Genomic DNA, 13,545 nt, shown 5'->3' on the forward strand with positions numbered 1-13,545 from the left:
TTTTGCTGATGTACTGTGTTAATAGACACACTAAACCAACTACAGTACAGCAACATGCCAAACGGACCAGCCCCCCGGAGTGCAGAGGACAGGCACAGATGGACCATTGACATAGCCAGGAGGCCCCTCCACCCTGCCTCCAAGCCCCCCAGCAGCATTGTCAGACTCGGAAACAGAAACAGCCCGAGATTTGCTCGAACAGCAGATGATGGAGATTGTGGACAAGATGATATGACTTCAAGAGTACAGGGGATCCAAACCACTCCGTTTGGAGATCCAGACCACGTTGGGCTCCTCCACCTAACCATTTGGGGGTGCCTGTCCCAAATGCAACTACATCTTTCCTCTCCGACCTGAAACTGCCAATTGATTACACACAGCAGCATTTCAGTCAGAATGAATGGCAGGAATTCTGTATGAAGCCCGCGCTATTAAAGGACTAGTCTATTACAAACTCGTGGTCTTCAACTGTAGATGGATAAGAATGTTCTCGCAGACGTTTGTTTCCGGAATTCCGCATCTCTTGCAGAGCAGTTCTGTTTTAAGGTGTTGTGTTGGACATCTGACCTGGTGGGTTGAGGGAGGTGTGGGTGTTTTTAGGTGTTGTGTTGGACATCTGACCTGGTGGGTTGAGGGAGGTGTGGGTGTTTTTAGGTGTTGTGTTGGACATCTGACCTGGTGGGTCGAGGGAGGTATGGGTGTTTTTAGGTGTTGTGTTGGACATCTGACCTGGTGGGTTGAGGGAGGTATGGGTGTTTTTAGGTGTTGTGTTGGACATCTGACCTGGTGGGTCGAGGGAGGTATGGGTGTTTTTAGGTGTTGTGTTGGACATCTGACCTGGTGGGTTGAGGGAGGTATGGGTGTTTTTAGGTGTTGTGTTGGACATCTGACCTGGTGGGTTGAGGGAGGTATGGGTGCGCAGGGTGCTAGGGGTAGGTAGCAGGTAATTAACTTCTTTGCTCAATCCCCGGTTGAGCTACTCACGTTTGTTTTGTTCTCTATGTGCCTGTTTTCTCAGGTAAATACAATAATATAAATCAAATTGTATAACTGTATATTTCAAATTAACTTCTTCATAATAAAACATGTTCAAAAGTCCATTGCAGGTAAGTCTCGGCTCATTTCACCTGAACTCTGGTCAGTTGCAAAACCACCATTTAAATAACCTCATTAAGCTGAAACAGCCGAGCCATCATTGTGTGAGTGTGCGCGCGTGCGTGTGTGTGTGAAGTCTGCCTGCGTGTCTGCTTGTCATCCAATGTCCCTCAGCGTGTTTGTGTAATGCATTATGAGCATCTTAACATCTTAAGTAGGGGGACGATGAAACAATGGAGTCCCATTCATTTCCATGAAGGGAAGCAAAGTGGAAGGGGGGACCTTGGGGGGAGTGTGAAGAGCCGGACCAAAGATAAGAAAATAGTAACTTTGTACAAATTCTCTGGGACACCGCATCGTTATTTAACCAAAGATCTCCATAGATTCACAGTTGGCTGTTGATGCCACACACTATCTAGCATACTTGCTAGTTCGCTAGCCCCTACATGAGGCCGGCCCCCCTCCTTCTCGAGGATATTCTTGGAAAGTGACCAATCAAATGAACTCTGCTCTAGAGAGTTGCTTTGTTGAGGAGCGATGGTTCAATATAGATAAAACAACAGGGTGAAAGCAAATGTTAAAAGGAATACGAAGAGACAAACGAGGCATATTTTTATCCTAAAGTGCAAAAACCTAGTGGACACACCGCCGCCCATAAACTGAAGTAACTGTGTTTCAGACTAGCATCGCAAAGACCCTGGTGTTGTGAGCTGCATGATGGGTTTTTTCAATATTTATTTTTTCAAACTTCAGTAAATCTATAAACAGAATTCCGGGCCACCCCATCGCAGTCTGTGGATGCCTTGTAAGTCCAACACCCTGACTAGACCCGACACGTTGCGCAAGTGTTGCAAAATGAATGTATATGTTATTCAATTATTTCATCCCAACTGCTTTCACGCTTCAAGCGTCTGCCTCGCCTGACACCAAAATATAACGTCATACTAATTGAGACTCTTAACACACTGCAAGACCCAGTTCTTCCTCCTGCTGATTTTTCACAACCATACTAAACCGGGTGGAATATAAAAATACTAAAAACAAAAGTAGAACACATTCGACAACAAAAAGGACCATATGCACTTTGGGTAAAATGTATACATAACATTTATTTTCTCCAGGTCAAATATACTAGTCACAGCAAGCTAAATGGAGTTTTGACTTTTCCCCAAACAATTATAGATGGTTAGATAAGAAACATGTGAAATCCTTCCTTCTGTGACCTGTAAAGAATGGTAAAAGTGATATGGTTTCATTTACACGTCTCCAATTGGATGACCTTGGACCAGACTTGACCTTTGACCGTGACCCAAGTGGGCCAGCCATACAGTCAGCACACAATTAAGGCCTTATCACTGCCCTGCCACCATGTAGACCTGCATGCAAACAGGAAGTCCAACTGCGCGCACACACACACACACACAAGGCATGCCAGCTACACCCATCTGACTCACAAACACACACACACACACACACACAGACACACACAAACTGTCATTAAATATCTAAGAATAGGAACGTGATTAGTTCTATAACGAACTACACAGACTAATTCTAGAGCACCAATGATAGAGAACAGCCCCAAACCAGAAGTGAAAGAAGACATCAGAATGGTAATGATAGGACACTGATCCCTGAACAGTAGTGAAGAGAGCAGACAGGGACTCCCAGCACTGACTAGTGGGCCAGCTGGCATCGTTTACCCATCTCCTCCCCGTCAACCCTCCACACAGGCGAGAAACCGGAGCAGGAGGACGGAGGGAGAGGGAGGGATGGCAACAGAAGAGGGAGAAATATTGGTATATCCATACAGTGCCTCCTGTTTATTCCCCTGCAACCTTTCTCTTACCACACACAAGCAGACAGACACAGGTGCACTTAACCTATCCAGAGACAAATCCAGACATATTTCCCTGCTTTGGCTTTAAACTTTCCTATTCAGACACTTGTACGATAACGTAGCCCTAGTCATATAGTGTGATGGCTGTCAAAGCAAAACTGCCCCCTTGCCAGCGGAGTATTTGCGAAGTTGTGAGTCAGTGAGACACGGCCAACTTCTCAGAGGGTAATATTTCATACAACACACCGAGGCTCACGCCGAATGACAGCCGTGCTCCAGAGTGCGTGAGCCGAACTAAAGGTGTGTGTTGTACGGTAAGCAGCACCAGGACCAGAGACGCATCAATTATGCAAAGGGTGTCGATAACCCGGCGGGGGGGGGAAAGCACGGTTGGGCCTCTGTGGGGACGGGCTTACCTTGGGCTCCATGGAGATGAAGCTGTGGCCACCACGACTGGAGAGCGTAGACCTTTTGATTGTCCTGCTGTGAAAGAAGTGATAGTGGTCCTTCAGGTCACCAATCTGCGGAGGACAACACGGCGGGATCAGTCTCCAGTGAATACATCAGCACAACGGTCAGAATTAGAGCGCCACGCTAGATGTGACATTACAGACTCACAGGAGACAGAAAAAGAATGTGTATTTGGTTCACAAGATCACAAGGGTAAAAAACGTCCACCGATTCTGACCGAGGAATTAAAGAGTCACCTCTTTCAGGGAACCACAAACCTCAAACCAAAAAGACAGAAATAGACGTGTGGCAGGCGAAGAGTGATTAACTTGAATAATTCAGAACCAGATAATGAAACTGTCATGGCGGCCAGGTGTCAGATACTGTTCCCAGTGACTATAAGAGCTAAGTGTATATCCTTTCAGGACGAGCCACAATGTTTCAACTAATCATACAAGCCATGGTTATTGCAACAGAATATGAAAATAAAGTCATTTAGATATTCTTCAGTTAAAGAAAAAGTGATTCTTCATGACATCAGGACCCAAAAAATATCAAGGGATTTCACAAAATGTCATCCAAAGAAGTCTTTGGAGAGAGGCCTTTTGACATACAAAGAATTTGACATTTGTAAAAGTAGAAAGATAAATTATTTTTACGATGGCATATTTATGCCATTCAATTGTGTATAATCTGTAGGTGCTACAAAGAAACAAAAACTGTCATGACAATTTACAGCTGGCTCTGTTAGAAAATATCTATATTTGGACTTTTTTTTTTTAACATGAATTCATTCATTACTCAACCGGAATATTAAAGTACCACAATGGGATCTCAACTCATTTTAAAATGATGGCGTACAGTATATTTATTCATAACATACAGAGACAGAGATATTATATATGTGTAACAACATCTTAAAACATTTAGCTAAATACTTATTTAGCTAAATACTTTATAACATTTAGCTAAATACTTTATATTAATGAATGGTAAATACATTTCAAATGAAGTACTTTCACAGCACACCTTTAGACTTGAATGAAACCTTCTATATAAATAGGGACAGTACTTCCAAGAGGAAAAACGCTAAACAGTATATTAGGATTAGAGTTATATACAAACACACACTCATTCTTTTACACAAACACCCAATAAAACCCACTCAAAATCCGAAGTGCCCTGCACTTCAGATTTCTTTATGACTGAATGATAAACTGATACTGAACTAAACTGATAAAACCACATATAAAAGGAACATTCTGTGGCAATATATTACATAAGTAAACAACGGCATTTATATAAATGCCATATATATATACACACACGCACATAGTCTACTTTTGGAATGTATTTCCAGAGAATGTTCCCTTTATGTGTGGTAGATATAGATGAATGGATAGAAGTATTCTGAGAATGTTCCCTTTATGTGTGGTAGATATAGATGAATGGATAGAAGTATTCTGAGAATGTTCCCTTTATGTGGTAGATATAGATGAATGGATAGAAGTATTCGGAGAATGTTCCCTTTAAGTGTGGTAGATATACACTCACCTAAAGGATTATTAGGAACCCCATACCAATACTGTGTTTGAACCCCTTTCACCTTCAGAACTGCCTTAATTCTACGTGGCATAGATTCAACAAGGTGGTGAAAGCATTCTTTAGAAATGTTGGCCTATATTGATAGGATAGCATCTTGCAGTTGATGGAGATTTTTGGGATGCACATCCAGGGCACGAAGCTCCCGTTCCACCACATCCCAAAGATGCTCCATTGGGTTGAGATGTTCAAGAAACCAATTTGAAATGATCCGAGCTTTGTGACATGGTGCATTATCCTGCTGGAAGTAGCCATCAGAGGATGGGTACATGGTGGTCATAAAGGTATGGACATGGTCAGAAACAATGCTCAGGTAGGCCGTGGCATTTAAACGATGCCCAATTAGGCACTAAGGGGCCTAAAGTGTGCCAAGAAAACATCCCCCACACCATTACACCACCACCACCAGCCTGCACAGTGGTAACAAGGCATGATGGATCCATGTTCTCATTCTGTTTACGCCAAATTCTGACTCTACCATCTGAATGTCTCAACAGAAATCGAGACTCATCAGACCAGGCAACATTCTTCCAGTCTTCAACTGTCAAATTTGGTGAGCTCGTGCAAATTGTAGCCTCTTTTTCCTATTTGTAGTGGAGATGAGTGGTACCCGGTGGGATCTTCTGCTGTTGTAGCCCATCTGCCTCAAGGTTGTGCGTGTTGTGGCTTCACAAATGCTTTGCTGCATACCTCGGTTGTAACGAGTGGTTATTTCAGTCAAAGTAGCTCTTCTATCAGCTTGAATCAGTTGGCCCATTCTCCTCTGACCTCTAGCATCAACAAGGCATTTTCGTCCCCAGGACTGCCGCATACTGGATGTTTTTCCCTTTTCACACCATTCTTTGTAAACCCTAGAAATGGTTGTGTGTGAAAATCCCAGTAACTGAGCAGATTGTGAAATACTCAGACCGCCCGTCTGGCACCAACAACCATGCTACGCTCAAAATTGCTTAAATCACTTTTCTTTCCCATTCTGACATTCAGTTTGGAGTTCAGGAGATTGTCTTGACCAGGACCACACCCATAAATGCATTGAAGCAACTGCCATGTGATTGGTTGATTAGATAATTGCATTAATGAGAAATTGAACAGGTGTCCCTAATAATCCTTTAGGTGAGTGTAGATGAATGGATGAATGGATGGATGGAGGTATTATGTGTGGAATCATCAGTTGATCTTCATTCAGCCATAAATAATGATGTATGCATTTACATATGCAGTTACATATATATACACACACACACCATTCCATAATAACAGTGGCACACACTTATTTTAAAGATCTTCCAAAGAAAAAGATTTGATAGCATCTACTCTGTATTAGATGTTAGCAAAAATAATGGATTATTATCTATGATGACAAGTTAGCCATGATGACACTGAGTTTTTGGTTAGTGAACTACAGTAACTCAAATGGATCAACACTTGTTATGGAATGTTATCATGTGTCTTTCCTATCTACTACAGAAATGCATAACAGTGGATTTAATTCATTCATTATGAGGTATCCTGCATACAAACTGCAAAATAAACATGACAGACTGAATTAAATGCAAAAGGCTTATAAAAGATAAGGTCAGTGCTTTGTTAACATTTTACAAAGATATACTTTCTGTGTGAAATTTTCTTTAAAAAGAACAGGAATATCTTATAAATATGAAAAGCATACAAAAATATGAAAACACTACGTTGGGGCAGTTTCCCAGACACAAATTAACCCTAGTCCCAAATTAAAAATGAATTCCTATGGAAATTTTCCATTGGGAAAAACGATTTCTCTTGTTTTAATATAGTTGATTTAGATTCACACTCGACGATTAAGATTTTGGCCCATCGGGAGTTTGAACAGATAATCAATAACATTCGAACAGATCATGATGAAACATGATGTTTGAACAAGTGAGACTTTCTTTACACACTTTCCTGACATCTAATTTTGTGAGGAACAGTATAAAATGTTGATATTAGTTGGCAGTGCCTTTGCATATTGGCAATTTTATTTAAAAAAATGTAGCCTCTTAGCTTTGATTTAACTACAAATTAGATGCGCTCTTAGGAATCTCAAATGTTGGAGGTTGTGCATTGTTTTACATAGAAATGGCCAACTGTACTTAGATCAGTGCTTGGCCCAGTGCTTGGCGATGGGCAGGGGGGGCTTCATGTGTAAGAGGATTAAAGGTTGGTTGGTTCCATCCAGAATGCCGGATAGAGGTGCTCTACTAACTGCCAACAACTCTGCCTGCGTTTCTTCCATCCTCCCTCTCCATCCATCTGTGGAGTGTTTGTGTATCATTGTAAAATGTACAGTATGATCCCAGCTAGCCACCCCTGCCAACTGATTTACGTTGTCCTTCTCAGCCACTCTCAGTACCATCACTCCCCCATCCTTGTCTGTTTCTGCCAGTCTCCCTCAATTTTATGATCATGTCATTAGTCATTAAACTGTCCTAAATACAACCTCCACAATTATTGGCCTCCTTAGTAAAAACAAAGAAAATATTGATGGATTATTGACTTCCACTCCAAAATGAGAAATCAAAGGAGATATTGGAGGTGATATTATTCCAAAAAAAAAATATATTGATTTAGACGTTTTTGATTGGATCATGGGGAATGTTTCTGATCACTATTACGTTGGAAGATCTAAAGATTACCCAAATATGACATTGTGCCAGAGACAGACAGATTAAACACTCCTAGAGTCTATGACGCCATGTATTGTAAACACGTTTTCAAAGCTTTGAGGCAAAAACAGCCCAGGAACATCACATATTCACTACTACTACCCCACTTCACAATGGGGATTATGTTAATTTCTACAAGAACTTCCCGCTTTCTTTGCCAAACCTTCCCCTGGCATTTCTGTCCAAAAAGCTATAATTTTTTCTTACAATTTTCCAATTAAAGTCCCAATTACATTAATCAAACTTCAGGCACTATACATTTGTCTTGATAAAAGAAGAGGCTTTCTTCTGGCAAGACATCCAAATAGCTTGTTGGCATGGAGGTGGTATTTTTGGAGACTTGGTGATACAATATTCAACCAACTTCTGTAATCCTCTAACTGTGATACAAACCATTCCCTTCACTGTGCGTGGGGGCAAAATACAATCTATTCTCCTTCCTGAATAGTTCACCTAAGCTCTGATATATTTATGACTTTTGTAGGGGTGACAATTGCAATTGAGATGGGAGTCATCACTTCAAATAAAGGTTAGATTTCTCTCTTATTGTGGATGTAAGATCAAGCTTATGAACAACGTTGACATAATTGCATATGCTTTTTTTGCTCGTCTTTACAAAGGCGGTCACTAATTCTGCAGGGTCTCCTGAAAACAGTCTTTCTGAAAACAATAACAAAATAATGGGAACTTGTTAGGTTTTTTAAAAATTACTTTATTTCATACACACACGCACACCTTTTTTGTGCCAGCTTGATATTCATCATTTCCAACAGCACATATAGAAAGTGTACTAACTGTCTGAACATAGGGTCCACATTCTGTTTGTGTGAGAGATAGGCAAGTCTGGTGTCAAAGTTCAGGCGAGGAGACTGGAGCAATATTGCCCCATGGGAGATTATTTCAGAGTTGGAAGGGAAGGAAACCCCCTATTAAGTGTCAAAGTCCAATGAGCACCCAATATTCACATGGAAATGAGGGGCAAGGGGGGCTGCACTACACCAGGAGGAGTTCCCAAAGAGAGAGAGGGGACACTTCTCTCAATTCCCATAAAGCAGGGGTAGCTTTATAGAAGCAGGGTAGCGTAATGAGAATTGAGAGAAGTGCCACCTCACCCATAAGTAGGGAGTAAAGGGGCAGGAGATTTGAGGACACGAAGTCTTGACTATTAAGACACCCCTTCCCAACCTGTCAGAAAACATACTATGGCCTTATGCATGAATATAAAGTGAGCTCTTTGGACTAGCTGTTTTTTTTGTTACACAATTTATCCCATATAGGCTACCCTCTTAAATGTATTGCTAAGCAACCCCATTTTGCCTATGCTGAACTTGCATGGGCCTGTGATCTAGGACATTTTTTAAAGAAATGCCTCCAATTAAATACACACTCCTTCTCTAAGCCATGACATATTGTGCAATGTGGTACCGGAAACCAGCTATGGATCTGAGTGCGGATGGTTGGTGGGGAGAGTGGCGCTATGCTTGGGAATGAATGACATCATAACAGACTAAAGGCAAATCAAATCAGGGTAATCATTACATCGGCAACAGCAACGAACGCTTTCCAGACTTAAGTTACTCTGCGGCCAATTCTTTTGACAAATCAGATTAGCTCTGAAAATCTGATGTCAGAAGATAATGGCAAAAAGAACAATCAATGGGGGTACTATGAATTAGGCTGCCTGTGTTAATACAGCCTTTGGGCTACCAGCACTGGTGGTATTATACAGTTGTTAAAAGATTATTAGACTATAAAGTTAATCTTACAGCTCACGAGCGATCAGGCAGGCTCGTATTAGTTTGACCCATGAAATACTAGGAACTTGGTATAAAAGATAAATAAAAAAAAGATCGATTCTGCGGGTGTGTGGAGTCAATGGCACCTGTTGTCCCATCGGTTTGGAGCCTAATCACCGCACTTCCTCTCTATATCTTTGCTCATGTCATTGTCCCGTGTACACACACAGTCCAAGGATCAAGGCACAATATGTAGGGTGTAGGTAACGTTGGCTTAGTGTTCCGGCAAGCGGCCCTGGGGGTGGACTCTCCAAAGTGGACCCGGCTGGCTAACCTTGACGTTTGAACTTCAATTCGACTGACAACAAAAACCCACGGTTTGTTATAGAAATGATGTATTTATCAAGGAAAACAACATCGTAGTGCGTGATGTCCAATTATTTTTGGAATGAAAGGGAATTAAAACAGATAACGTTAACTTTTACAGAAGCCACATACCTGTCCCATATTCTTATAACCATATTTGCCCGCTATCCGATCAGCGACGTCGGGTCCCCCGTTTATCCGTACAGCCCAATGGTTGTTGTAAATCCGAGCTTTGCACGGGGCAGATGAGAAACCAAGCCAGAGCGCCAGAACGCACATCAAGCCTCTTCTCATAGCAGCGTTCCAAACCATCTTCCCCCACTTTTCCCCGGAGCCTCTCGCGTCTCCCTCCTCAGACTAGGAAAACAACCAAAGTTCTCTTCTCGCCGCAGAGCATGCAAGATTCTCATAGAACTGTTCGCTCAACATCCACATACACGCAAAGGAGAAAAAAAACGGGAAAAGCAAAAAGCCTCAAGTGCCCGTTATACGGTCCTGGTTTGTAATCTCCGCGTGCTGTGCATGGAGAGTTCGAAGTTTGCGTTCGGTCCTGCTCATTCGCAGCGGTGGGGGTAGTAGATCTGAGCACAGTGCTTTAGGTTAATTTCTTTTCCACAAAACTCGGATGTTGGTTCTCCTCTCTTTAAAGTGGCGAAATGGCTACAGCGCCTCCCCCCAAATAACTAGCGACACACCGTAGAGTAGAAACAACTAACCATGGGGCTGCCCGCGCTCCGCTGGGTCTTAAAGGCACACCAGACGTTGGATATCAAACTGGCCTCAGAAAACATTCCCGTTTCAATACTGTAAATGTTATTTTCTAAATATTTTTTATATAACAGGGTATGGCAGGTGGATTTAGTACAATTTGTCAAACTGTGTTACTGTAATCTAATTATATAGGCTATTTTAACAAGTTATCATTGCAACATAGTTACTTTAAAAAATAACAGACACAAAAACATAGTTTTACTCCCCAGCTTAATTAATTATAGACCTGACAAAAATAGCATTTTGAAAATCACTTAGACTGTTATCAGGGACATTTCATGGATACATAAATGTGTAAAATTATAGATAATTTGTTACACATTTTAATTATCTAAGACCGATGGAAAAGTCAATATAATTGTAATAATTTTTTTAAACTACAGAAGTAACTCTGCTACGTGGATTTATTTATATTTTTTATATATATCTTTTATATACAGTAGAATCTTTTGATAGCAAAGTGGGGGCCCCCTACCCAAAACTCGCTTAGGGCCCAGAAAAGGCTTAGGTCGGCCCTATCATCACCACGATTCCAAGCCAGTATAACTAATTGTGGCTGCCACCTCTCTCATCAGAGCTCAGCCTAGTTAAAGATGTTGCACAGTAACCTACATTCCACTAAACATTTGTTACGGTAGTAGGCTCATGGTGTCATTATTGAGGTTGGTGTTATTTGTTGGCCAAGTTGAGGCCTACTACTGATTGATAGGTTTTTGTTATTGTAGCAGTTGCCCAGAGTAACCCCGTAGCAAGCCAGGGATGGCGCGCACAGCGAAAACTCTGTTCCGCCTCAAACACAAGTAGCGAATCACCATAATTGCTCTAATTGCGGCCAATTTCTCTGAATGGACCCCGCTGTCAAATCTAACAACAAATGGGGGACAAGAATATCTCACGGTCCTCCAAAACGAGATGAAAGAAAACTAAACACCCCGTGACCATGAGCATTCAGCGCAAGGACGGCCTTGTAATTGAAAGCATTGAAAAGAGAAAAAACAGGCAATGATTTGAAAACGAAATCAACTACCCAGCTCACGAGCCCTCATTCACTGTGCGGCCTCACTGCTGGGGGGGTCGCGTGACAGCCTCCGAATTCGGGAATGAACCGAGTGAACCACCACAGAACGTCTTTGTCGAGAACATCTGAGAGAGCAGCTACACTACAAGTGACAACAAACATTGGCATTCCTGCGTACATTCCTGCTCGACTTCATTAAAATATTCAAGATAGGGCATCAATCCACCGTTAAGACGCCAATATCGGTCTATTTTGCCCCATGATATGAAACGGTGGTAGCCAGAGAGTTGCGCTGCCTAGAACAATCACGTCTAACGCAACATATCTTAAAACCTACATTTAAACAAAAAAGCACGATGGGGTATGGTCTATGGCCAATATACCACGGCCAAGAGCTGTTTAAATGCACGACGCATAGCGGAGTGTCTGGACAGGCTTAGCCGTGGTATAGCTATGGCAATATCACCCCCCCCCCCCCCCCCCCCCCCCCCATATGCTTTACTGCTCTTATAAACAGGTTACCAACACAATCACAGCAGTGAAAAGTGATGTCATGTCATACACCCTCTCATTTACCAGGCTATTAGCATTCAGGATTTTAACCACCTAGTTTATCATATTCATTATAAACCAAGTGGTTGGAATCCTGGATGCTCATTGGCTGGTAGCACTGATATGAGGACATAACTTTTTTTAAGCTGTGGTGTATTCCCAATATACCACAGCTAAGCCGTGCTGCTCTGTGGTGTCTTGTGCTTAAGAACAGCTCTAAGCTGTTTTATATTGGTGACACACCTCACCTCTTGAATATTTTTCACATTAAGGGAACTTAGGGGTTGGTGGGACATTCTTTTGTATGCTCTAAAAAAGCTTATTTTATCCTGCTGTTTGTGGAAAATACAAAATATGGTATAAGGATGGTGAAGTACTCACTTCAGGAAACTTGAAGCATGAAATAATTAACATGTTGCCAAGGTTATGGACATTTAAAACATGACAGATTAGGGATGGATATAGCCAGCCCTGGACCGTTCTCTGTTGGACTCCTGAGAGATTTGACCAATTGAAGTTCACTAAAACCTCAGTTGAGCACAATGGCAACTGCCACTCACCCTTCCGCATCCTGCCCTTTCCGGTTAGAATAGGCTACAGAGCAGTATATTTTGGGGGCTACGAAATTATTTTGTCTAAATACAAACACAGGCTGCTCAATGGATACCCACTACGAGGCCAGTGACCACTGCCAGTGTCTATGTGCAGTCAGAAATACAAAATACTAGATCTTACTAGACTTCAATGTTACCTTTAAGGTGAAAGGGTTCTATCCAGTTGGAAGAAATTGTGAAACAACGCTAAGCCCGCCTTTAATGAGCCTGAGAGTGGAGGCTATTTGAAAACTAATATCCAATAGAAATCTTGCCGCTGATAGTCAGCGGCAACTTCTTTGATAGGCATGTTTCCAGACCTCTAAGGAGACCTGACGAGATGGGAGGTGTGGCCTTGGGAGACTGTGAAAGCCATAACTCTAGGACTGCAGGCGCCCTCCAGTGGTTGAATACATTAGGTGAGGGTATATGTTGGCGAGAGGCAAGGGTTAAGACTGCTGTTGTAAGCCTATGAAGCGAAACACCTGAGTATTGTCATGGGTGGTGCTTCCAGCTCTCTGCTCTCACCAAACTACCATATGGCCGAGGAACAAACCACCAGTGAGAAACTACAGTGAAGTTTTGCCCCCATCTTTGCACATCATTTGACAAAGCCAACAAATCAACATGTCCTACTAAATAATACTAATAAAGCCAGCATTTACATTCAAATAACAGTAGTAAAGATTGAATTGAAAAATACATATTTTTACTGTATTTTAAGATTATAGATCCAGCTGTAACAGACAACCTGCACATCACAGATCTTACAAGGTTTGCGGAGAAAGCACATTCTGCATTTTATGTCGATGGGAAATTAAATTGCTTGACAAGTTAC

At 41.9% G+C, this 13,545-nt stretch overlaps 1 protein-coding gene across 3 annotated transcripts in view; it reads right to left on the bottom strand.

The window, feature by feature from the left end:
- Window positions 1–10,507, bottom strand: part of pcsk5b (proprotein convertase subtilisin/kexin type 5b) — a 47,016-nt gene extending 36,509 nt beyond the window's left edge. The window contains exons 1-2 of one of the 3 annotated variants that reach the window (XM_034296375.1): window positions 9,906–10,507; window positions 3,352–3,456 (exon numbers count right to left, since the gene is read on the bottom strand). In XM_034296375.1, the coding sequence (XP_034152266.1) occupies window positions 3,352–3,456; window positions 9,906–10,085 (285 nt within the window). In that variant the 5' untranslated portion in view covers window positions 10,086–10,507. The remainder of the gene's footprint in view (window positions 1–3,351; window positions 3,457–9,905) is intronic. The other 2 variants (XM_010876831.4, XM_010876830.4) reach the window with 2 other exon arrangements.
- Between the last annotated feature and the right edge of the window lie 3,038 nt (window positions 10,508–13,545).

The sequence above is a fragment of the Esox lucius genome, chromosome 13 (genome assembly GCF_011004845.1).
Source record: "Esox lucius isolate fEsoLuc1 chromosome 13, fEsoLuc1.pri, whole genome shotgun sequence".
NCBI classification, from domain to species: domain Eukaryota; kingdom Metazoa; phylum Chordata; class Actinopteri; order Esociformes; family Esocidae; genus Esox; species Esox lucius.